Source organism: Onychostoma macrolepis, chromosome 09 (genome assembly GCF_012432095.1).
Source record: "Onychostoma macrolepis isolate SWU-2019 chromosome 09, ASM1243209v1, whole genome shotgun sequence".
NCBI classification, from domain to species: domain Eukaryota; kingdom Metazoa; phylum Chordata; class Actinopteri; order Cypriniformes; family Cyprinidae; genus Onychostoma; species Onychostoma macrolepis.
Genome location: NC_081163.1, coordinates 25,863,707 through 25,891,300, shown reverse-complemented (window position 1 = coordinate 25,891,300; position 27,594 = coordinate 25,863,707). Strand labels below are relative to the sequence as shown.

At 36.4% G+C, this 27,594-nt stretch overlaps 2 protein-coding genes across 3 annotated transcripts in view; both read left to right on the top strand.

The window, feature by feature from the left end:
- Window positions 1–6,724: 6,724 nt before the first annotated feature.
- LOC131546866 (tripartite motif-containing protein 16-like) lies at window positions 6,725–11,605 on the top strand. The gene is made up of 6 exons (XM_058786923.1): window positions 6,725–7,294; window positions 9,473–9,568; window positions 9,673–9,906; window positions 10,192–10,351; window positions 10,444–10,503; window positions 11,070–11,605. The coding sequence occupies exons 1-6, from the start codon at window positions 6,725–6,727 to the stop codon at window positions 11,603–11,605; spliced, it is 1,656 nt and encodes a 551-aa protein (XP_058642906.1).
- A 628-nt stretch (window positions 11,606–12,233) lies between these two features.
- dync1i2a (dynein, cytoplasmic 1, intermediate chain 2a) overlaps window positions 12,234–27,594 on the top strand; it is a 54,627-nt gene continuing 39,266 nt past the window's right edge. Inside the window, exons 1-6 of one of the 2 annotated variants that reach the window (XM_058786921.1) lie at window positions 12,234–12,356; window positions 14,998–15,109; window positions 15,729–15,843; window positions 17,290–17,380; window positions 20,701–20,754; window positions 24,100–24,215. In XM_058786921.1, coding sequence (XP_058642904.1) covers window positions 15,002–15,109; window positions 15,729–15,843; window positions 17,290–17,380; window positions 20,701–20,754; window positions 24,100–24,215 — 484 coding nt within the window. In that variant the 5' untranslated portion in view covers window positions 12,234–12,356; window positions 14,998–15,001. The remainder of the gene's footprint in view (window positions 12,357–14,997; window positions 15,110–15,728; window positions 15,844–17,289; window positions 17,381–20,700; window positions 20,755–24,099; window positions 24,216–27,594) is intronic. The other variant, XM_058786922.1, reaches the window with a different exon arrangement.

The following is a 27,594-nucleotide window of genomic DNA, read 5'->3' as shown; positions in this document are numbered from 1 at the left end:
ATATTTTAAAAAACGCCGTACATTCAGTAATTCACATTATCTTGTTTGTCATAAAGAATGAAGAATATCTATCATCCAGCAGTTTTAATTTTGACTACCAACTCTTTAAAATACATCAAAACAGCACGGAAACAGTATTCAGTTGAAGAAAAGATTAAAGTTATTCTCAGTACAATCATCCGCATTTAAATCATAAAGTTTGAAAAAAATGATTTAAAATTAGGTCTCAGGTGTAAATGGGGAGCAGGTGTTATCGCTCTCACTCTCTCATACTGGTCACTGGAAGTTCAACATGGCACCTCATGGCAAAGAACTCTCTGAGGATCTGAAAAAAAAAGAATTGTTGCTCTACATAAAGATGGTGTAGGCTAAAAAAAGGGGGAAAGGTTGGGAAACACTGGCATAGTCTGTTCCAGTAGACTCACCAGTAGGCACGCCTTCAAGGATTCATTTACTGTTTTTACACACAAAATGTTTACTTGTCACACAGTTTCTGAAAGCTGACACTCAAACACCAGAACCACACACCATATCTGTAAAACCATACGCTAATTCTCGGCCTTTGACTCAGTTTTCAATTTCATAAAACACTTTTTGCAAAACACAACACACAATTCTCTACGTAACACACAAAATCTAATATTATGGCAAAGGTTTTTGCAAATGTTTGCTTTTGAGATGTGTGTGTGATATTTTGAATGCAGTGCTTCATTTTGCAAGAGATGTAAGTCATTTTGCATTTTGTGTGTGCAATTCTTGAATTTGTGTGTAATTTGTTGCAAAGTAACATGCAAAGATGTTACTTATGAATGGCACTGTTGCCAACTGCTTTCAGTGGAAAGTACAGCTACAGCCTGCTCACTTAAATGGTGCTATATTACGTCATATTGTTGAGTCTCAGAAACTAGATAAGGTTTGTCCAAAAATTCACTAGATTTTCAGGTGATTAAAATACGGACGCTAAATAGAATAAGTTGCTAAACATCTACAATTTAGTGACAAAATCAACACTGATGGGAGAAACTGAAACACACAATATGGCAGAACAGTGCTGCCTTCTAAATAAAAGAGCCAATCACTAGGCTAATTGGTAAAGTCATCACATAACTTCAGCTGCCGTTAGAAGCTGTAGAAAGTGACAGTTTCCTGAGATACCCCTCATTGGCTAGCCTAAATAAGCTTTTTTTAACACTATTTGAGCATAAGAAACAACATTTATGAGACAGTTGTTGTCAGATTTCAAATAACCAAAGAAACTACAAAAGGACTACAAAACTACAACAGGAAACCAAAACTTCAATATAAGAGTCCTAACGGAAAAAAACCCCCCAAAAAAACAACAACAAAAACAAAACACACAAACAGGGAACATGTGAGATTCAAATAAAAAACATTTAAATATTAAACCATCAAACAGACCTGTAGATGATAAATAAAGTATATTATATGGTAATTGCCAAAGCCTTTATTTTATATTAAAATATTTCAGGTGTAGCTGGTACACTCCTGAGTTATAAACTATAGTTAAAACCATACAAAACGTTTATTATAAAACTTTTGATAAAACATGGTGAGCTTTGTGAGACTGCTGTGCCTGATTTAAATTGTGTTGATTTGTTTGGTTTTGTCAACTCTAAATCTTCTCTGAAAATTGTGATATGTCTCTTATTTTTGGAGTTGCTTTGACCCTGGACTGTATGCCCTTTCCCTTATGGGATGGTTTTCATTTGCCTTTTTGTTTATTTTTGTATTAATAAAAAGCCCATTACGCTTTGTGTCTTTGGCTTCTCCCCATACCTGACAAAGATGTACCAGAATGGGTGCTGTGGATGTTTTTTTTTTTTTTTGATAAAAGTGATATAAGATGTATTGTAGTGGTTTAAATGTTGTGACTGATCAGAGTTGTGTTAGTTGTATTAACTGAATTAATTGAATTGAATTGAATTTTTTGCCATGGCGGAGACTCAAGAAGATACTTGCATGCCAAAGGTGAGAAGACATGCACTATAGCACATTTGTGGATCTTTTTTCGTCTGATATTGAAATGTGAGAGAAATTGAAAACACAATAAAACAACATGTTTTGTACCTTATAAAGGCATGGCTGGATAATTGACCATCTACAAGCATGCAGAAGTTTTTTGTCTGTTATATGGATAATATGTCTGGTTTGTCCAGTGTCCAAATTGTCCAGACTGCTACGGATGGACATGATTTATACATTATATTATATATAATATAATCTCTTGCAGTACAGAAGTTCATACGCAATAAAAAGCTGCTTTATCATTGACAAACAATAGAAACATTTGCATTTCCAACATTTGTTTCCTAAAGTACAGTGGACTGTATGCAAATAAAATCATTCAATATCATAATATCATTACTGTGTCTTATCAGGTATGCCTTTACAGTGTGAGGAACCTCAGCAAAAGAGTCAGCGTAAATATCAAACTGAGTCATGAACCATTTCAGACCTTCAAATGAGACTGAGAAAGTAAGCCGTTCTGGCGGATGATGTAGGACGTAGGCGTAGTGCATGCGCCTGTGAGATATGCTAGTCTCGCAAGAACCAACGTTCGTTTACAGGAGCAAAGAAAGCAAAGTTTCCTTACTTTAGCAAAGGAAAACCAGTCTCTAGACTTATATCGAAATCATCCGACATTTTTCTTTACAAATCCTCATTTTGTACTTCTAATTCACGACCGGCATTTTGTTTTGCTCTCTCCTTTGCGATTACGCATTCGTCACTAATCACCAAAGCATGGGCAATGCATACGTCCCCCGTCGGAAAGGCACTCTCTTGTGAAAGCGCATACGACAGTTAGCAAAAACTATAGAAAACTGTTTCTAACATTTTAAATATGGACATTTTTCTTACAAAAATGCATCTACAATGCACTACAGGAGGCCTTTATTCACTCCCCAGAGTGTGAGGCACTGTTTATGGATGCGCTTTATTGCACTTATTTTGGACTGTTGAACAAAAACACCCACCTATTGCCATTATAAAGCTTGGAAGAGCCAGGACATTTTTTAATATAACTCTGATTGGATTCATCTGAAAGAAGAAAGTCATACACATCTGCCTTGAGGGTGAGTAAATCATGGGCTATTTTTCGTTTTTGGGTGAACTATACCTTTAAGCACTGAATATTAACTGAATTGTTTTCTTGTTTAATGTATGATCTTCAAGAGAGAGCAGAGAGATCACAGCAGCAAAAGGTGGTCAAAAGCAGCCCAAAACAACAAAAGAGGAAGGGAAATAGGAAAGGAAAGAAATCTAAAACTAAATATCATCAACTAGTGATAGTGATAGTGATAGTTTAGTCACTTTTCACACACACTGCTGTGTGTACACAAATCCCACAAAAAGAACTCAGTAATATATGTATGTTTACATGCTCATGCACTACAAATCATCCTGCACTGTTCCCCAGCCAGCTGCTTGAACTCAATGTTTCTCCTTGCACATGTACAGTATTTATCTGAAGCATTCGTATAGTTTGTATAGTTTGTATTTTTTTAGTTTGTATAGGTACTTTTTTATAGATAGTATATTTATATTTATAGTCAAAATCTATCAGTAGGATAGTTGTGTATAGGTTTATATTGTCTTACTCCATTGTTGTATGCCTGTATTTATGTAGCACCGTGGTCCTGTGAGGCACGACATTTCGTTCCACTGTATGCCCCGCATGTAGCGGAATGACAATAAAGCTCAACTTGACTTGACTTGACTTGACTAGTTAAGATTCTCCTGTGGCTCGATTCTTCGTGGTCATCCTGGCCATGACATCTCTCCACCAGAGAATCAATTTGCATGCCAGTTTCTGATGGCTTTTATTGTCAAAGTTCTGGCAAGCTGACTAGATGTACTTTCCCCGGCAGTCAGGATTGTTTGCCTGGTGGCCTTCACTGGAGAGATGCATTCATCTACATCAGTGGTTCATCATCCCAACCCAGGAAAAGCAATCTGTGCCTAATACCATCAGCACAAAAAAAGAAATACAAAGATAAAATATACCATCAAAAGAGCTGTCTCTCCATCATGACAGCTTCATATCATCTCAAAGCTTGTAAAGTCAAAAATAAAGAAAAAAGAAAAAGATATCTACCCGTCTACATACCTGGTGAGGTGATCCCCTCTGGGTTGTGTTGTCTTCATTGCTCTGTTACCTGTGTGGAAAGTCTATTATCATCATCATCCACCTTTTGATGAATGTTCACTGTTCAGTTTACTGACCTGTTTGCCTTCACCTTTCTGTTGATAAAGTACTGGGGTGTATTCCAGAAAGCAGGTTATGTGACATACCCGGGTATGTTTGAGGATAAGAGAGCGGATAACCTCAGCTTTCGGTTCCAAAATCGGCGGTTACTTTCAGGGTATGTAAGTAACCATAGCAACTTGCTCTCTGAAGATAACCTGCTCCAGAGCAGGTTATGTTCCAGGGTTAGTTCACTTCAGCGCTATCAGAGCATGACAGATAGTGCAAAATATTATATATTATTACAATACAGTTATGTATATAGCCTACTATATATATATATATATATATATATATATATATATATATATATGCTATTTTAATGATAAAGCGCTAATATAAGTAATAAATAAGGTTTGCCTATATATTGCTCTAATATGGTTATTATATTTTATTGGCATATATAACAGTTATCTGTATAAATGATAAAACACTATTATGACAAGGTAATGTTTAATTTATTATATTAGCCTATATATATATATATATATATATATATATATATTTATTTATTACATTTTATATTATCATCTCACACATGGATCGGCATTTTCTATAATGTATTTCTATAATAAAAATACATATCTGATATGACTTAATATATAATTAGCATCAAACAAACAATATAATTCTTATTCTCAAGGATTAAAGATCAAACGGAAAAAAAATAAAAATGATTGCAAAACCATCAATTAGGTGGCGATATGCACGAAGCATAAGGCCAACATGACCTTTGAACAGAAGAAGAAGAAAGAAGCAGTATGGCGCGCTTATTCTTAGCGTCCGTTTCCATAGTGACTCGTCGATTCGTCGCTCTGTTGAGAATGTCTTGAGTCTTAACCAGGAACATACTCTGAGTTGAATGAACTTACTCCCGGACGCGTTTTTGGAACCACATACCTCGAGTAAGCAAGGTTTGGGGTTAATCAACCGAAAGTTCAGGGTTTATCTGACGGTAAGTTAACCATGCTTTCTGGAATACACCCCTGGTCTGTGTTCAAAACTAACATTCTGCTTAAAGGCTTGTTTATCCTGACAATAGAATGTTTAGTTTTGTGATGTTGTTGTTGGTGGGGGTTGTAACGAGTCAATGCAAGGAAGAGGAGAGGCAGGATCCAAATGCAGGCAATGTGAATTTTAATAAAACAAGAGGTAATACAAAGCATGAGACAGAGAACAGGAGAGGGGCGAACAAGGCCAGGGAACAACATGCTACAACTTCGCAAAGACAACAACCAACAATGACTAACTGAACCACTGGGCTATGTATATACAGAGACGTTAACAAGATGACAGGGTAACAACAAGACACACCTGGGAAAGCATTCAAGAGGACCCATAAAACAATAGGACTACAAGTTGACTACAACTGGCACTAAGAACAGGAAGTAACACAAGAGTCCACACACAAGACAAGCCACACAGACAGGGATCATGACGTGGTGGTGTACATGTTGTCATTCTAATTTAGGTGTTTATTCATACAACACCATTGTTTCAAAATATGGCTCTGATTAAGTAAAAAAAATATAATGAATAGTAAAAGAACCGCTGCTAAACTAAATATATAAATATACATGGTATACAGTAGATAACCATTGTATATTCATATTTTTGGTTCAGCAACAGTACGATACATGGAGTTTGCCCCCATGTCATGCATTAAAATTTTTCAGGTACACACCTGAGTTAATCATAAACTATTGAGCTAACCCAGATTTAACTATAAAATATTTATGTGAGACTGCTGTGCCTGATTTAAATCGTTTTAAACTGTTTTTAATTGTGTGTTTTTTTGTGTTTTTTTTTTTGTGCTTTGGCTGCCATCTGCCCTGTATGCTCTTTTCCTTACGGGGTATTATTACGTTGTAAATTGTTATTTACGTTTCTTTTTATTCATGTATTAATAAAATACTATTAAACTTTGTTTAGAGTCTTTGGCCTCTCCCCCCACCCTTAAGATGTACCAGAAAGAATGCTGTCAATGCTGTTTCTGTCAAATCATAAAATTACTGATATTTTGTTATGAGGATAATTATAATTTTAAAACATGTTATAATAATGAACAGATCAGATTTAAATATTAGTGACAGTTTATATATATATATATATATATTTTTTTTTTTTTTTTTTCCTGGATGTCTAACAAAACAAATGTTTTTTATTACTTCTGAGTAGACAGATACACCTGTGTATCTGCAAAACATGGACTGACATGTTTACAGTGGTTTTTGTATAGTTGTGTCTGTTTTTGAAAGGTTGTTTGAGACAGAATGGACTTTGCTATTGCCTACTATATGAATCTGCAGTAAAATACAGTCACACCTTACAGATGCACCTGTTTTGCTCACATATCTTAAACACAGAACAAGGAAACTGTTTCAGTTGCTTGAAAGGAAGCTGGAAACTTGTTGAGCTGTTGTTTTTGTCTTTTGTTCTTTGAGTAAATAAAGTGAAATGGCAGAAACCATTTTTTCTCAGGATCAGTTCAGATGTCCTGTGTGTCTGGATCTACTGAAGTATCCAGTGGCCATTCCCTGTGGACACAGTTACTGTATGAGCTGTATTACAAGCTGCTGGGATCAGGATGATCAGAAGGGAGTCTACAGCTGTCCTCAATGCATACAGACCATCACTCCAAGACCTGCTTTATATGAAAACACCATGCTGACTGAAGTAGTGGAGCGACTGAAGACTAAACTCCAGGCTTCTGTTCCTGCTGGACCTGAAGATGTGGAATGTGACGTCTGTACTCTGAGAAAATACAAAGCTGTCAAGTCCTGTCTGGTGTGTCTGAACTCTTACTGTCAAAATCACCTCCAACAACATAAAAATTTCTTTAAAGGTAAGAGACACAATCTGATAGATGCCACTGGACGACTTCAGGAGAAAATCTGTCCAACACATAATAAACTACTGGAAATCTACTGTCATACTGACCAGCAGTGCATTTGTTATTTGTGCACAATGAATAATCACAAAAATCACGCTACTGTAGCAGCTGTAGCAGAGAGGACAAAGAAACAGGTATGAACTGAAAGTCTATCTATCTATCTATCTATCTATCTATCTATCTATCTATCTATCTATCTCAGTGCTTCCCAAACCTGTCCTGGAGGACCCCTAGCCCTGCACATTTTGTATGTCTCCCTTATCTAACACACCTGATTCAACTCATCAGCTCGTTTGTAGAGACTGCAATTGGTTGTGTCTGATAAGGGAGACATATAAAATGTGCAGGGTTAGGGGTCCTCCAGGACAAGTTTTGGAAGCACTGATCTACCTATCATCTTTTAAAAGTCATGCTAAATAAAACGTGAAACATTTATTGGTATTTCTTGGGTTACTCAGTGCTGCATCAGTAGCTGATGGGAACACCCTCCCAGTGTGACAACTATCTGAATGCCCGTAGAGTCACGCCAAAGCTGAGGTTATCCGCTCTCTTATCCTCAAACACTGGCTGATAGCGCAAGCAGTGCACTCCGAGGCTGACATGCTGTATGAGCAAGGGAATACGATGCTGAGGTCAGAACAATGTAGAGCAGAAGGTACTCAGTTAAACTGCATTTTTTTTGTGACAGTTTTCAACATCCAGAGCTTCTTCGAACCTTAAACAAGGGTATGCTATCCAATTACTATACTGCCCGCCTCACTTCGCCATGATTTTCGGTTGCTAGAAGACTCTGATATTATGACACCAAAGCAGGATGGTGGTTTACACCCGATTATGGGATTTTACGTAGGCTACTACTCAGCCACTTCTGACCCCTTCCCTGAACTGGTACAATCACTCATCCCTTCTATCACCTCCAGTCACTTCATCTTCCTCCGCATGTCCCATGGCCAAACCTGCTACTTATTCTGGTGAGGCATCTGAGTGCAGTAGCTTCCTTCTCCATTGTTCCCTGTATTTTGAAATGCAACCCCAACAATTCGCTAATGAGAGAGCAAAGATCGCTTTTATCATCTCCTTGCTGTCGGGATGAGCACTCCAATGGGCAAGATCCATCTAGGATTCTCAAAGTCCAATTACACGCTCCCTTGATGCATTTGAAACCCATTTTAAAGAAGTGTTTGGCACCACCGCTTCAGCGATGTCCGTCCATGACAAACTCTTCCGATAACGGCAAGCGGATATGTCCATACACGATTACACCGTAATCTCGCCGCTACCAGCGGATGGAACGAAACAGCTCTCCTCTCTGCATTTCGTCGTGGTTTGAATCCTTCACTTCGTAAACAAATGGCCATTTATGAGGATAAAGTGGGACTGGAGAATTTCCTGCCTACCGCCTCCTGAGATCGACACCAGCGAGACCATCTTCAGAGTCAAAGAGATCTTAAACTCCTGGCGACAATATCTGGTCGATTGGGAAGGATTCGGTTCCGAGGAGTGGTCATGGGTGGACAGAGACAACATTCTAGATCCATCACTCCTCACTGACTTCCATCAATTCCTATTCCTGTTTGTCCTATAATTGATTTACATAGACTGCGTAATCCAGTGTTTTCTTGTCAGCTGAAGACTAATCAATCAGCTGTTTACTTGTTCTGTGGGCCACAACAAGGGTGTTGCTGCTAAGAAAAAAACGAAGTCACATTTGGTGAAGGATGCACCAGATTTCTCTTACTAATATGGCGCTTGGGTTAAACTCACCTTTTGGCATTTAAGTTCACTATAACTAGAAGTGTTGCTGCTTTTTTAGGCCTTATCTAGTGTGCAGCAAACTGGGCCTCTCTGCATATTTTGTCAGATTTTACAGTAGTTACAGCTACTATTTCTTCATAGAAACATCTGAGGATTGATGGTCAAGTGTTCCTTTTAGGTACTGTTGATGCCATTAGCCAATAAACTGGTGTGATTATACATGGTTCAGACAATCATCACATTGTTCCCATAGTGTCAACTACTGATGCTGTATCTCGTTCCCATTACATATGTTCAAAAAAGAGATCTGTACTCATAATCAGTTTATTTTTTAGAAATCCATTTACAGAAGTCTAATGTACACTGCTACCTTATTATTTATTATTATAAATAACTATGTATATTGTCTTGAGTCATGATTCATTTAGTTTCTTCTTATATTTGTTCAGCTTTATGGTAGTTTCACACTATATAGACCACAAATTATATAGTCATTTCTAACACAGTTGTATGGAATATTTCTAAAATTTACAGTTTTTTTTTTTATTTCCATGCAGATCATTTTGAAAGAGACACAGACAGAGTTCCAGAAGAGAATCCAGCAAAGAAAGAAAGATCTTGAGGAGCTGAGAGAGGCTGTGGAGACTCATAAGGTGAGTTTGGAGAAGAACAAAGGTTTGAGACTCTGCTTGGATCCTGTTTATAATTGTGGGTCACAGGCACCAGTCAGTGCTGATTGTGATGCGTGTCCTAACAGTGCTCTGCAGAGACAGCAGTAGAGGACAGTGAGAAAACCTTCATTGAGCTCATCCGTTCCATTGAGAACATCCGCTCTAAGGTGATGCAGATGATCAGAGAACAGGAAAAGGCTGCAGTGAGTCGAGCTGAGAGACTCATCTTTCGACTAGAGCAGGAGATTGATTATCTGAGGAGAAGAGATGCTGAGCTGGAGCAGCTTTCTCACACAAATAATCACATCCTTTTTCTCAAGGTAACAGATCTGAAATCCAGAAATGTGGTTTTAACAAAACCTTGCTATTAGATGTGTTTTAAATTTCAGCTTAATTACTAGAAATATGGAAAATCACTAGAACAGGAGTGTTAGATTACACCTGAGGAGCCCAGGAGAACACCAAGAATATGATTACTATTGCAAATAAAGTGCAGATATAAACAAGCAAGATAATATGATTGTACAGGCCAGTGGTGGAAGTCTGGATGTCATTAAGGTTTTTTGTTTTGTATCTTAATCTTTTATGTTTATTTCTTCCTGTAGAGTTTCCAGTCTCTTGCTGTATCTCCTGAATCTACAGAAACATCCAGCATCGCTGTTAGCTCTCTCTTCTCTTTTGATGATGTGGGAAAGTCCCTCTATCAACTGAAAGAAAAACTGCAGGATTTCTGTAGAGAGGAGATAGAGAAGATATCTGGCAAAGGTAAAGTAGAAGACTTTCTTTAACTCTTAGTCATCATAGAATATATATAAAAAAAGTTTTAATGGGATACTTATGTCTGTTTATTTTCTTAGTAACATATGTTGAAATTATTCCCACCAATGAACCCACACTCAGGGAGGAGTTCCTACAGTGTAAGACACAATGGAAACACACACACACACACACACACACACACACACATGTTCGTTTTTGTGAAAAGTGGGGACATTCCATAGGCGTAATGGTTTTTATAGTGTACTTGTATGTGCTATTGCCCTACACCAACCCTACACCTAAACCTACCCCTTACAGGAGACTGTGCATTTCAACTTTCCCCAAAAAAACCTCACTCTGTATGATTTATAAGCGTTTTGAAAAGTGGGGACATGGGTCAATGTCCTGAAAAGTCACCTTCACCTTGTAATACCTATGTCATACCTTTGTCATTATACAAATCTATGTCCTGACTTTTCACAAAAACACACACACACACACACACACACACACACACACACAGACACACATTGGCACGTTTATCATTATTAGGACTTTCCACTGATTTAATTGTTTTTACACTGATCAGAGAGAATGCAAATGATATATTTGTAGCACTGTTTGTGACATACAGCAATTGTTACACTGCTGTAGGCCTCTGAGAGGCCCACACATTAAATTCATTTAAATTTAATAAATGATTTTGTTTTTTTATCTCTTTTAGATTACAGTAAATTCACTCTGGATCCAAACACAGTGAATGAACACCTCCGTTTGTCAGTCTGGAATGGAGTGTTTAATGTCCCTAACGTAGTCCAGCAGTATCCTGATCATCCAGACAGATTTGATAAATATCCTCAGGTGTTGTGTAGAGAGAGTGTGTGTGGACGCTGCTATTGGGAGCTCGAGTGGAGTGGTGATGATGGTGTGGATATATCAGTGTCATATAAGAGCATCAGCAGGAGAGGAGGCAGAAATGAGTGTGTTTTTGGATGTAATGATCAGTCCTGGAGCTTGGACTGCTCTCCCTTACTTTACACATTCTGGCAAAATAACAGTTACACTGATCTTCCTGTACCATATGGTCGCTGTAGAATAGGAGTGTACGTGGATCACAGTGCAGGAACTCTGTCCTTCTACAGCGTCTCCGACACAATGAGCCTCATCCACACAGTCCAGACCACATTCACTCAGCCGCTCTATGCGGGGTTTGCAGTTCACAGTGGATCAACAGTGAAAGTGTGTGATCTAACGATATAGATTACAGAAAGCTGACTGTAATCTGTATTAATACATAATGTGGCTTTAAGCCACAATGAATCAGTAACTGAAATGTTAGTGGAGTCTCTTATTGACTATCAAGTAATACATAAAGTTGCTGAACTTAAATTAAGCTTAAAATATCAGACGTCAACAGAGTAAAACTATTAGATAATATAAAAATAATATTTGTTGTGCTGTTTACATTGACAGTACTTGAAATGATCAATGGTAGGCTACGTTTTACAGTTTTTAGGACTCTTAGGGACTTTTAGGGAGAGTTAGTTTCAAGTAAACGCTCAAAATGCATTATTTGAGTAACACTTTACAATAATTAACACTTTAACTAACATTAACTAATGGCACCTTATTGTAAAATGTTACAATTATTTGTTATTAAAGCATATACGTTCACAAAAACACTTAAGTTAAACAGAAAAGCAAGCAGGTGCAATACAAATAATTAATAACCGTTTCCTTACCTAAATCCTGCGTTTGGACCAGGCTCGGTTGCACTCTGTTCTTCTGAAATTATGTTTCACTCTGTGCACAGGGATGTCCGTTGATGTCCCTCTGGCGCCGGGCCTGTCACTCCTCCTTATTTTACATATTTGAGAAAAAAAATCGCGTTTTTGACATTGTGTTATTTGGTCCTCTCCGGCACCCGTCAGACGCGCCTCTGCATCCGCGCACCCGGAAACTGAGCAGTGCAACAAAAGCAACGCTTTCTGCAAGCAATAAACACCCTCAGGTCTGTTCACAACATGCTTTCAGATTAGAGAAAACATTTCAGTTGTGTGTTTATGACACGAGTGAGCTGTTCATTTTTCAGTATGTCACTTTTTATGTGTTGGGTGGAGTGCAGCAGTACGTTAGGTTTCTACTGGGCTGCTAACGTTACTGTGAATTCATCAGATAGCAATAACACACACAACTCTTCTGTTTGTGTTTATATATATATATATATATATATATATATATGCAGTTCTTCTGTTCCTTGTGCTGTGAGAGGGCAGAAGTTAATCTTATTCAGATAAAATCTGTTAAATCCTATTTAAGGAGATTAACAGTGAATGTTTTCTGTTATTAGAGTAAGAGAAGAGAGAAGTAAGTTATATACAGATCTGAAATAGATTATTTGACTATATGTGCTATGTGTTACCAATGTTTGTGTGTGTAATGTATAGTATTTTAACAGAAGAACACACCATCTCATGATCCCATTAGTTGCTGAAAGACGGCACTGTGTCCTGTGCTTTTTTGCTATTCTTGAAGGTTACATTTCTGAAAATGCCCTCTCAAATCTAGTTAAATCACTGTACAAATGTAAATGTAGTGTCATTCTTTTTTTTTTTTTTAAATAAATAAAATAACCACATTTTTAAGCAAACTTTTCAGAAAAAGTTTTTATCATATGTTAATGTAAAAACATCACGTGTAATATAATTTGTGTTTGTTTGTTTGCTGGTTTTTATTGTATTTTTTATACTTTTATTTTTTTTTAATATTATTTTTGCCATGAAAATAGCCTAAGATGCTAAGCAAACTTTTCACAAAGAGAAGTTTTAAATGTTAGATTAGATTATATTCAAAATCCAGAAAGTTCACATTTAATAAAATGAATGACACCTAGTTGAACTCAAGGAGAAAATACTTGATATATCCATTTAAAATCACAAAAATATCTGTTATGAGCAGGAAAAATGTTGTTATGAGAAAAGTTCCTGCAGTATTTGTTGCCCTTTGCACCAGATATGAAGTGAGTAGAATCATTTGCTACTCTATTTTTGAAGTGTTCAGTTTAACAGTGGTTATATTGTGCTCTAAACTCCTCCTAAGATCACGAGTTTTGGTGTGATCTTATGTATCAGGACTCATGCAGATGGCAGAAAATATTAGAGCGAATGATAAATCTGTTCTGTAATCCTCAGTGAGAGATTACTGGACTAAATGAGGCCGTTTCCTCTTGGTTTTCAAGTGCATGTTTTAATTTGGTCATTAAGCGTTGTAGAGAGTCTGCTCTGTCGAGAGAGTCAGGTGCTGCCACGCACAAAAGACAGATTAGAGCGGTGAGCAGAGACACAAACGTGACTCTTGGACTGATCCTGTTAATCTGTCTGAAGAGGCTGGGACGGGCCGACAGACAGGCGGCAGTGAATGGGGTCCTGAAGCCAGGTGAAGGGGGACTCTCTTTCCCTCTGCGGTTTATGGTTCTCTCTGAATATGTTTTACTAGTATCTGCCGAGGATGTTAATAGAAATAAGACACTCAAGGTTGTGTGCTACAGTAAAAGAAGAGCCTAATAACAGTCGCTTTGATTCAAATCAACTTACAAATGAGCAACACTAACACAAGTTTTGTCATAATGAGATGATGGATGTGCAGTGAAAGACTGCAGATTATGCTGATCAGTTTAATAATGTTTGTTGTATGTGCTGGTATATTATTAATGACAGGTGCTTCTCACTTGCTGTATCATATTTGATATGCCAATTTATAAGGCCTCTTTGCTGAAACTTTGCTGAAAACCCTGTTGTACACAACCTTAATAAACCTATCGTCTGATTGGTACTTTTTAGAAAGTAAAAGGGCTTTTAATATAATTGTAAAACTGTTAGGTTGTTGTTCATGTGTCTTTTTGCTTTGAAATCTTTACTGATTTTTATGAAGTAAACATCAGAATAACTTTTCTATTGTTAGTAAATGTTAAGATGAAAAATTACTAAACTAAAGCAACTGAGGTTCACTTAATTATCCATACATTATTTGGAAAAAAATCATGTTCAAATGTGAGTATCAAATATAATACATCAGGTTTATAGGGAACGTTTATTTGTTCATCTCTGTTATTATTGTATTGTATTGCATTGTATGTTTAGCCCCCATAATAAAAACTACAGAGCTTTGATCATAAAACTAAGCGTTTGATTATCTTAATGCAACATATTATTAGGAGATATAGAATGATATCTGCTATTTATAAAAGTACTCTAGTACATAAAGTACTCTGTTATATTGTTATTAAGATTGAAGATGATTTAGCCTACATTCCAAGCTATCAGAATTTCATCTTACTTTTTGGCCATATTATAAATAACATCTGCACCAAATTGCTTTATTTTGCTCAGTTAGGGCTTCTGAAAAAAAAATGTAAGTGTTTTTCTCCTTGAGTATGAGCCTCATATTCTCACTTCATCAAGTCAAGTTACATTTATTTCTATAGCACTTTATAAAATACAGATTGTCAAAGCAGCTTCACAGTTTAACGTGGAAAAAAAAGTCTAATGTTGCAATTAAAAAAAATAAATATATACAGAAAAACCCTTCATGACAACGTTCTGGCTTCCTGAATCCTGACACTAACTTGAGTTTTGTCTGTGTGTTTTGTAAAGCATAATGTCGGATAAAAGTGAGCTGAAAGCTGAACTTGAGCGAAAGAAACAGCGTTTGGCTCAGATAAGAGAGGAGAAGAAGAGAAAGGAGGAGGAACGCAAGAAAAAAGAGGTGAAAACATGCCATACTCTACTTTTTTACTTGTATTAATATTGTTTAAGCAATCAATCCTCCATCAGAAACTTCAGCTCTATCTGCAGATTTTCAGGCACATTTCATGAATGGAGTGCAAAAGTGCCTGAAATTACTGATTTATTTATTTTCTTTTTCTACAAATAGCCAGCAAGTTCTGTCAAACTTGGGAGGTCAAATAACATATTATCTTTTATGATATAAACTCGTATAATATTAGTTATGTTTTGATTGTTTTCTATTGTTTTCATATGAGGTTAGTTTTTTTTTTTTTATTCATTTGGCATTTGCAAAGGTCCTGATTGTTAGACAGTGTTAGTTTCCACTTTCCAGTTATTGATAAACTTACTTTTCCTATTAAAGAAAACAGAAATATATGTTCAGTCATTTTTCTTACAATAACTTTAGTAACGGGGTTGAGTGGGTGAGTTTGATTAATGCAGTCAACACTACAATTTGTGTCAACATTGAGTAAATGCAGTAGGAGGGTTCCTGGTGGAAGTAAATAGAGTCAGATTGCTGGTTTTTGTTCTTTGGGAACAATAGAAATTTAGTTTTTTGATGAAGTGTTTGTTTCACTCTGTTTTGTTTGTGTCAGGCTGAGCTGAAGAAGGAGGCCGTCCCACCGCAGAATGATTCAGACCTGGAGAAAAAGCGCAGAGAGGCTGATGCTCTGCTACAGAGTATGGGCATCACACCAGACGTACCTGTGGGTAAGTCACCTACACACCTGATCCACGTCCACTGTAGTGTCAGTCAGACATCTAATATAAAATATCCCTAGAATATCAAACTGAGATCCTTTTATGCATCAGCAAGACGACCCCTTGCAATCTAAGTCAATAATATGCTATGTGGACCAGATTTTAAGCTGATATTTAACAGCACTAGTTACTTGAGCGTGTTACCAACAAACAGAGAAACCCAGTGTAGTGTACTATATTGATTGAACACAAGGGGGCAGAGGTACACCACAGTAGTGGCAGCTAACTTCATCAAACAGCTAAGATGACGTATTTATGACATATTTTATATCTGAAGGCTGTACATATAAATAACGGTATTGTTAAAATAGGCTAAAAATGTTGAAAATCTTCGTCAAAATTTACATGCTCAAAATCTCAACTTTAATGCTTGTGACCAAGACAAACTAACAATCATTTAACACACACACAAATATATATATTTAACACACACACATATATATATACACGCACGCACGCACGCACGCACACACACACACACACACATGTTCGTTTTTGTGAAAAGTGGGGACATCCCATGGGCGTAATGGTTTTTATAGTGTACTTACTGTATGTGCTATTGTCCTACACCAACCCTACACCTAAACCTACCCCTTACAGGAGACTGTGCATTTCAACTTTCCCCCCAAAAAACCTCATTCTGAGTGATTTATAAGCGTTTTGAAAAGTGGGGACATGGGTCAATGTCCTGATATGTCACCTTCACCTTGTAATACCTATGTCATACCTTTGTTATTATACAAATCTATGTCCTGACTTTTCACAAAAACACACACACACACACACATATAATTTATTTGTGATTAGTTTGATTGTGTTTTTTAATTATTATTGTTTATTGTTGCTAATTAATTGTTTTGTTTGGTGCTGCAGTAGTGGTTACAAGTTTGGGATAATTTAAATTGTTAAAATATTTTTTAAAGAAGTCTCTTGAATAATTAATGAGCAGCGAATCAGCATATTAGAATGATTTCTGAAGGATCTTGTGACACTGAAGACCGCAGTAAATTCAGCTTTTCCATCACAAAATTAAATTAAGTTTTAAAATATATTAAAATAGAAAACTGTTCTGAAATTGTATCTGAAATTGTAGTAATATTCCTCAATATTATTGTTTTTATAATCAAATAAATGGTAAGTGTAAGAGACTTCTTTCAAAAATATAAAAAATCGTATCATTCCAAACATTTGACCAGTAATGTGCATACATCTGCTAAAAATCATCAAAACACTAGTTCATCAGACAAAATGTCTCAGAAAAGTTAGTTAGTGAAGAGAAAAGCTCTAGTAACATTTGAGTGCACGTGCATTAAGTGATTGAATTGTCCAAATGTTTTGGAGGGCACTGTATGTAGATGAAAGTATGTTTATGTCTTTCTTTCTTTCTTTCTTTAGTTCCTACATCCATGTCTCCCACGGCCAAATCTGCAGGCACTCCAAGTGAAGCAGGGAGCCAAGACTCAGGAGACGGCGCCACTGGGCCAAGGTATTTTCTCTCTCTCTCTCTCTCGCTCTCTTTATAGTGCATATGGCAGGTCTGATCTGATTGGCACTGGAAAAGTTTGTGGCTTTAGCATTGCTTGAAGGACAATCCTCCAGTGAAAGTGTTGTTGTATTTTTGTGTCTGTTTGCAGGTCTGAGCAGGTAGGGAAAGATTCTTCTGAATAAATCTGTTATTAGCTTCTTTTCACCTGTAACTAAAAGACAATTTATTGCTGGAAACCCCCTGAGAAGAAAGAAAGGGAAACATGAAAACATTAGCTCTGTTCCAACACCTAGTGAGCTGCCCACTGTGTCTGTGTTTTCCAGCCTCATAGATGCACTCTTAATGCAAAGGCTGTTTCAGAGTGATGATGATGCAGCCTTTTAAGCTGTACTCTAAAGCAGAATTGCATCTACAGAGAAGGTTATCCCAGAATCCAGTCTAGTAGGCCGAACCACAAAAACACCACAGGCTTTTTCCATTGGCTTCTGGATTTTTGCAGAAAAATAAACTTTGCGACCATCAAAAGTTGGATGTTCATCATAATAATCTTCACAAAAATGAACTACACCATCTACTGACTTTTACATCATCCCCATTAAGCTTTCAAAAACTCTTTCAGTCTTTATTTAAAAAATATTTTCCCTGAAATTTTGATTGCAAGTGCAAATTATGAACACAGGGAGGCAGTAAAGCCAGACTAGTGCATAGATGAGTTTTCCTGTTCAGTATGATGATGTTTACTGTCTCCGACATCCTCTGTAGTCCTATTTAACACCTTTTAAAAGTAAAAGCTTTTAAAAATCACAGGAAGATGTAACTGGTGTATTGTATGTCGAAGAGTAAAACATAAAAATATCTCAATCTCTTATTAATCACAGACCTTATTTCAGGCATTTAACCAAAACCCATTAACTTTGAGAAAATGGAACTGGACTCTGTTGTCCCAAAAGAATAATAAAATAATTCAGGCTTATTGCATTTTTTTTTACTCTTTGTTGCTTTAATGTTGCTCATCCTTATGTTATATCTGTTAGGTGACAGCTGTGCATTATAAATACCAGATTCTAGTTTAGGGATTGAAAGAAATTTGAGAGTAAAACTATTTTCACTGTATTATCGACAGTCAAATAGAGGGGAGACTGGAAAATGTTTTGTGGGGACACAGGCTAGAATTGAACCTGGATTACCTGCATGAGTCCCAAGGCTCAACTTTTCTGGAGCACATGAGCTAACCACTAGGCTCCAACTGGTAAAACAATATGAATATAGAAAGCTTATAGAATGTGAGTGCGTTTTAGCTCACAATAAGACCTGTGGGAGCAGTGTAGAGCTGCTGTAGGGAGTGTTTAACCCCTGATTACAGCAGAAACTCACACACACACACACACACTCACAGATGCCCCCGGGGCTCCGTGTCCACTCATATCCCACACAGCTTCATCACTTCCTACACACACGCAGGTCATGTTACCAGCTGCACACACACATTCTCCCTCATCACAGTCATACTCCCACTTAATGCACTCATGACCACACACAGCCTCTGGTTGTGCTTCCGCTGATGTGGGGCGGTTTAGTGTCATGATCTGTAAGGATTTCATTACTGTTTTAATATACGCCAGCAGTCGTCTTTTATTCATATTGGAAATAGCTGAAAATAAATTTCATTTTATTTTGTAGATAAGTATTCCACTCCATAGAATGAGAAGACTGAAAATATTTTAATGATGCATTTGGCTTTGAAACTAGATTGAGGTTTAGAGTACTTTGTGAAAGCATATGTCTTCTGTTCACCAAAATGGCATTTGTTTGATTTTCATATGGATTTTGTTAAAAAAAAAAAAATGCAGTTAAAAATATTGTACTACTACCATTTAAAATAGCATTATATTGTTATATATTAAAAATGATTTTTTTTTTTACCTGTAAAGGCAATGCCCCATTTTCAGCAGTATTTTTCTACTAAAACCTGATGAAATCCTTCTGTTTGATGGGACCTTTCTTATTAGAACAGTTGTTGTGCTGCTAAAAATTGCTTGTAAATCTCACATGCTATATTATCAACAACAAATTTTGGATTCAGTGTTTTTGTAAACTTGTTTTCTTTCAGTTATCACAGGATTTTTATTTCTTTTTGGAACTGATTGGTCATAGGCCTCATTGAAATGAGCTTATGCACTCAAATTATTAAATATGCATAAAATATTTGGTAATAATATAGCATAACAAGATATTTATAAGAAATCTTTGGTAGGCTCATCATTTTTTCCTGAACAATTAAAAATGTTCAATTATCATTTTTTGGGGGGGAAGTTGTTATATCCTGTCTGAGAGAAGACAGTGTATGTTTCAGCCCAGTGCAATAACATTAACTAGTATTTTCAGGGAAAAGAAAATCCTCTGGGTCAAAACGACCAGAACACAACATGAGGGTTAATGAAGTGTCACAATACAATGTCTTTTTCTATCAGAAATGGTGAAGTCTGTTGTTCTTTCCAGAGATGAAGGCTATTTCATGCACCACTGTCTTCATAGAAGACAGCAAACTGGACATCAGTGTCTTGAGAAACAGACCGCACATTGGTGCTCAGCTAGTATTACACAGCAGCTTCATTTGCAAAAGCGAGGAGTATTTTTATAAATATAGATTGTTAGAAATTTTTGAAATTTGTGTTTTGAACTTTTTTTTTTTAATAAGAATTCTTAAAAGCCCTTTTTAACTGATGCCCTCTTATTTTTAACTGCCATATAAATGTTTTATACCTTCTAATTCCCAATGAAGTCCAGCCATCTTTTCTTTTTTTTTTTTTTTTTCTTTTCTTTTTTCGAAAACCCTGTTTGACCCAAAAGGGAAAAAGGTTGCGAGTGTCGTTTAATGTTTATTTTATTTACAGCAATTTAGTGTCTAAATAATACGCAGCACTGTATCTGTTGATATATAAAGCAGGCTTTCCATGTCACTTCTAGTATTTACTTAAAAGTCTCTTATTTGAATTAAATCTATGATGGTGTTATTTAAAGTATATGTGGTTTTCTCAAACAGCTGTGATCAGATGATTATGGCTGGTCCTGTACTGGAGAAGTGTGGTGGTCTCCTGAACATCAGAACAGATGATTTCCTTTAGAAACAGAGCACCACATGGACATCTGGTTCTGTTTCTGACTGTGTTGTGTTTGTCTCGTGTGTGTTAGTATAGAAGCTTTTCTTCTTGTCTCTAACTATAACACTGTTTTTAACCACCTTTTATATAACAGCCTCTCTGTCTTGCTGTATATCTCTCTCTGTCTGTAACCCTGTCTCGTGGCTGTGACACTAACAGGACTCTGCACTGGGACTGTGACCCCTCTACTCTTCTGCTTCACTCTGAGCTAGGGTACTGCACACTTTCTGTTCATTCTCCTTCACTTCTGCTCTTTCAAACCTCTAGAGAAAGAAGTCATGAGTGATTGTTGTTGATCATGAGAAGGGATTCATACTATGATTCATGCTGTACTGTAGGGATGCACGATATTGGATTTTTGCCGATATCCGATATGCTAAAAATTTTAACTCATTTTGGCCGATACCGATATATTTCCTTTTGATTTGGAAACAACACCAAGTCTCTCCTGTGCAGAAATTATAAGCAAAATATTTTTAATTTCGGTTAGTTTTTAACAAGAACTTATTCGTTAGAATTAAATAAACCATAATGAAGGTTTTTTGACAGCACACTGAAGCTTTGATAATAACTATAAATAAACTATATATCATTCACTGCATTTTTCCCCAACATTTTGGGAAAAATTGTTGGGAAACATAAAGTGTTAACCCCAACATTTTATTTTATTTATAATATTTAACATTTGTACATAGTCTAAAGTACAAATTCTGAAAATCTTTCAGAGCTTATGATTTGTTTAAAAAATAAAACATATTACACATTAATGAATAAATCAGTATATATAAAATTATTTAATTTATAAGTGTCATGTTTGTGAATTTTTATTTTTTTATTTTTTCATGCAAGCTATAACTTCTGACCTTCAATCAAAACATATTCATTATTTTATGACATCAATTACTGCTTTATTTAATCAGAAACACTAAATGTTACTTGTGTAGGTTATTTTACTTTTAATTTAATTAGAAGTTGGCCAACTTCGCCCCCTACAGATTAAAACTTCTTACTGAACGGGTGTTAGGACCTGGGGGAGGCTATCACTGCTGCCGCTGCAGGTGCTATTACTGTTTACTCTATCATACACCGAAGGCTTCATTCTGTACATACTTTCACAGATTAAATGCAGCGATCCAAAAGATTGAATCTAATCACCATTCAGACAAAACTTTGCTTCAAGAATGAGCCACACTGCTGACATGATCTAATTAGGGCTGCAACTAATGATTATCTTAATAATCGATTAATCTGTCGATTAATTTTTCGATTAATCGATGAATCGGATTTAAAAAAAAGAAGAAAGAAAAGCATTCATTTCCAACCCTTTATTCAAAAACAGAACTAAAATCTTTAGAAAGTGCACAAACATGTTGCTCCTTGAACATCCCTGAGTTGTTATAATAAAATAAAATAAAAATGGACTAACACAAAAAACATACACATGTATGCTTTACATCTGCCAAATATATAGACTTTTGGGGGAAAAAGTGCAAAAAATTAAATAATTTAACACTGCGTCGTTAGCGTTGGTATTGTATCAGACATTTGCACTTAACATTATATGAAAATCAAGCTCAAATGGAGTTAATAATGTTTTTGACCAGAGAATGACGGAGATGGAGTGTTTTGTCTGTCATTAGAACGGCTGTAACTGTTACCTGAAGCAGCAAGTGCATTATGCTTTCATCAACTTTTACAGGTTATATAACTTTGATTGTAGCTATATGGGCGCTTAGTTTTTTCTTGTTGTTTAATACACTTGGCCAAAATCTCAAATTAAGCGCTTATGCACATAATGCACAGGATATTTAAAACGTATATAGACAGCAAATAACTAATTCTTCTCCACTCTTCAAACACACAAAAACATTATCCTTTACTGACATAGTGTTTGAGTAAAGAAAACGCTGTACTATTCAAACAATTATTTATTCACCCTTGCATTGCGAAAAAGCAGAGATCTCATCTCCTCCAGGCTGTGCGCGGTGAGTCAGTCTGAATGGAGGCGGGGTGAAGTTACGAGGTTTCGCTGAGAGCTTGATGATCTAATGGCGTTACGAAGTTTTACTGACAAGTTATTTTAGTGCTTATCATTGGTTTACTATTTTTAAAACTCTCTGATTTAAAATAAAAACGAATTATAAGCGACAAGTTTGGATAATTTTTCACAGCACCTGACTGGGCTAGGGTATGGCAACTGCCATACTCTGCCATACGCAAACGCCGCCCCTGCTCCCACACCTTGGATGACTTGGGTCACACGGATTTCTCTGCCTCCACTATGTATCTTTCCTCTACCTCCGCTCGTTTTTTTTTTTTTTTTTTTTTACTTTTTTTTTTAACATTTATTTATGAGGCGCCAAACTCTGCTAGCATCCGTGCGCGAGAGAGACCGAGTGTGTTCACTCCGCTCCGCGCTCAACTAAAGTTTTTTTTTTTTTTTTTAAATAATCAAACGTCTCTGCGTCGCGCGACACAACGAATCGATTATGAAATTGTCGATTATGTTGCAGCCCTAGATCTAATCACTAGCACACCCTGAACACATGTGAGTTAATGTATTCCTCTTATTGGCAAGACATATCGGCATAATTTTTCATATCGGGCCAATGCCGATATTTACATTTAGAGCCATTATCGGCAGATTCCAATATCAGTCCGATAATATTGAGCATCCCTACTGTGCTGTAAAGTAAACGTCAAGATATCAAAGCATAAGTGTTTTAAATGCTTTAAACGTCACACAGAGATGAATGTAAATATTATCAGTTTGAAAGATTTCTAAAGTGAGCACAGTGATTTCCAGAGGACATTTAGAGACATTTACACCTGGTATGATGAAAATGTGAGACAATGCTTACAATACCAGTTAAAGGTTTGGACACATTTATTTAGTATTTATGCATTAGTGTTACTATTTTTCCAGATTTTAGAATAATAGAATTTAGAATAAAAGTCATTAACATGATCAAATGCAAGTTTAGAAATTACATAATGACAAAAAATGTTAAACTATACACTTTCTGTATTCTAAAGCATTTGAACAATTGAAAGAGATGTTGGCTACTGGCTATTTTTCCTTCACAACCACCCATTAAATTAATTTAAATTAATAAATCAGTTATAAAAAATGTAATAATATTTTTGATGGGTTTATGGGTTTTTGTTTAAAATTCATTTATCGAAGTTTGTATTTATCTACAAGCTAATCTGGCACAAGCCTTTTCAGAACAAAAGATTTTTGTGCATAATTGTGCAACTAATTTTCTCCCAGCAAATGTGTCCATTTCTGACCACCTATGAATTTGGTGTGGGTGATTGAATCACAGTGCGTTTCTAAGATTTATTGGAACATGTTTCCACCTGTGCTGTGTTTAGTGCTGTCCACTTGTGATCAGCTGATAGAGATGTGGCCTCAGTTTGTCATCTGCTAAAGAAAGATGCAGCATGTGTGTAAACGTTTAGATGGTTGAACAGTGTGGGCATTATTCCTTCTTATAATTTATGTGTGTGTGTGTGTGTGTGTGTGTGTGTGTGTGTGTGTGTGTGCTCTTTCAGACGTGGTCCTCTGAAGTTGGCCATGGTGAAGGTGACCCACGTGGATTTCCCTCCCAAAGAGGTGGTGTCCTACACCAAGGAGACACAGACGCCCACCATGACAGAGCAGAAAGAGGGTAAGTCATCATCAAACCCATACAGGAATACTGAATGATACCATTTACAAGATTATTTTCATGTTATGGACCGTAAATAAAGCAATTTGTGATATTGTTATATTTAAATAAACACCAACAACCTCCAGATTTTAAATGCTGCAGGTGGATTCAGGCATGAGAATTACAGATGCATGATATATTCATGACCATATCAATAATGGCCAATATTGTTGCTTTCTGTATGTATGTATGTATGTATGTATGCACACATTTTCTATTCCAGCTTAGGAAAATTATACTTCTTACTGTAAATTGTAATGTTTTTATGCTTAATTTCATAGATTATTTCTTTCTGATTCTCTGTTAAATGCTGTTAAATGTTACAGTTTTTAAACAGCAAAAAACAGTAGGCTATATCTTTACAATGCGAGTTATCATCTTTTATCGACCACAGCATAAAAACTAACATTGGCTATATTGTAGAGCAGTCAGTGACTATTTTTTCATTGATAGCAAATGAGTTTGAAACTTTCACTGTAATGAATAGAATTTATTTTGCAAAAGGTTATTATTTTACAAAGGTGGTTTGGCTCATTGCAAAAAATCTCCCAGACAAGTCGAAGCCAATTTTTTTAACACTGAGGATGCAGGTCAGGGTAGAAACGAGCGTGACTGACACGTGTCAATCATCGGAGAAGGAGGCTGGTGAGTGGCACTGTATCTGCAGCAGCAGTTAGAGCACAAGCCTCTGATCTGAGAGCTATTCAGATGTGCGTGTGTGTGTGTGTGAGACATCAGAAGTGTGTAACCCTTTTTGGAAATGATCTGACTGTAGTGAACATGGAGATGAAAGCTGAGGGAAAATTGCAGAGACTCGAGAAACATAAGACTTCAAGGCAAGATTAAACTCACTCACACACACACACACACACACTCACATCCGTTTACAGAGACGGCGCGAGGGGGCACAGGAAATGAGCAGTAGGTTAGTGGAGATATGAGAATGTGTGTCCAAAGGCAGGTCAGGATTTGTGTAATTGCAGTTGAGGCCTTTTATGTGGCAGTTCGTGCATGTCTGTGACCGCCCCACTCATGTCAGATATGCACGATCACTGCTTTACTCTGTGTGTGTGTGTTTGTGATGTCTATTCTGTTGATGTTTGTGCAGGAGATAATTAGGGATCATTTTAATGAAAGATTTTTAGGGATCTATTTTTAGGGATATCATGACTGTATCAGTATTGGACAATTTAATTTATTGCCATTGGTCTGGTTAGGCTGATTATTGGATGCAGATATTATCATGGCCTATTTTTACAATTCTTACAGTAAACTTTCTTCTTCTTACCAAACACATTTTAAAAAGGGAAAACAGTATAGATATTACAGAATGTGATGTCACTGATGTTTCTGTACTGAAACAAAGATAAGCAATTTAAGAAGCAGAAATGATTAAAAACTATTCGAAATAGAAAAGTATGTGGACTCATCCCACATTAGGACAGAGAAATAATCAGAATTTATTTAAAACTGTGTCATTTATAAGTTCATTGTTTTATGTGTAACAGCATCAAGTCATTTGATTGGAGTAACACAAAAACTGTAACTGACTCACTTTCTCAAATCGTTTCAATTAATTCATTTCAAATATCAAATATTCACTGATAGCCTCACATCACATTTCATGTTTTAGTATTTAAAATAATTGCTAATGCTAATGATGTTAAGCGTTAATGTAATATTTTACATTAATAATCAGAAATGTTTCTTGAGCAGCAAATCAGTAGGCTATATGAGAATGATTTCTGGAGGATCATGTGACACTGAAGACTGGAGTAATGATGCTGAAAATTCAGCTTTGCATCACAGGAATAAATTACATTTTAAAATATATGCAAATCGAAAAAACATTTTAAATTGAACTAATATTTCACAGTCTTTATGTTTTTACAGATTTTTTTTTAATGAAATAAATGTACCATTTGTAAATTTTAAAAGATTTTCATAAACATTTTTAAAAAATCTTACTAACCCCAGATATTAAAACGGCTGTGTGCATTGTTTATTACTTTTAATTGTTAGGTATCATTACAATTAATTATCATTCCTCCTATCCCTATAGTGGGAAGTGAGAATAACTTTTGAGCCATTTCAGAGCAAATGCGGAAACATCACCTATCATGACAAGATAGATTTACACATTGTCAAAAGGCTGAAAAAAATATCTAGAGATATGTTTTTCTCTGCGGTGTCACTTTGCCCCGGCCCGCAGTATGTTAAAATGAAGACTTTTGTCTGCAGACTGTCCGAAAGCTCTCCTCAACACACACACACACACACACACACACACAATCTCTCCTTCCATTCCTGCCACTGTATAATCATTTCATCAACTCTTACACTCTCTCCTGTCTCTCCTCCAGCACATAACAAATCACTCTGGGTGACATTGGGAGGTTTTCCCATCTCCCTTACTTTCTTTCTCACTGATGGAGTGGTTTGTGGTGAAGAGGCTTGTGGGGCTGTTGAAGGCTCAGCTCTGTGTAGGTCAGGAGCTGTGTGGCCGTTACTGTGTGCAGCAGAACATACAGGTGTCAGTGCTGTATCAGAGTGCCAGATACGGTTAAATTCACACACATTCAATGCATTCTATAAACAAAGTGACTCCCTTGAATTTTCAGGATGCATACCTGCATCAGTGGTGTGTAAACAGAACCGCTCTGGACAAAACTAGTTGTGTCACGTCATACAGTGCATTTTTTTTCATGTGACATTCTGACCTGATATGACCGTGCGTCTGAAGGTTTTCGATTTAGATGCTGTTGTCTTGTGCCTCTTTCATCAGTTTAACTCTTTTATGGTGTGCATTAAAAACATTCAAAAGATGTGTGATGTGTGGATAGAAATCACGTTTATTACTGCCCGATCCACAGCTCTGCTTGCTGGAGCACCAGGGGTTGTGAGAGTGTGAAATTGAATTAAAAGTGATTGTTTTAATCGCCCTTGTGCTCATGGGAGGGTTAATATCCCGTACTAATCACAAGAAGCCTCTTGTATGGAGAGCATCTCTCTTAAAGTGAGGAACCCTCAGCCCAGCTCTTCACAGATCCAGGCATCTCTAAATGAATACTATTGTCCATCATCTCCTAAACACACTTATTTCATCATTCATCAGCTATCAGTCAATGACACAGGAATTACCACATTGATTACAGGGATAATAAAAAGCCTCTGCTGTGTTCATTTTATCTTAAGTTTGTGTTTTGCTCAAACTTTTTGGGACAAACTAATATGGTAATGTCTTTACTAAAAATTAATAGAATATAAGTTATCTCAAAATCTATAGTTATCTAGTTGCTTGCTAAAGGTCCAGTCATATTAGCAACATTTAGACAAA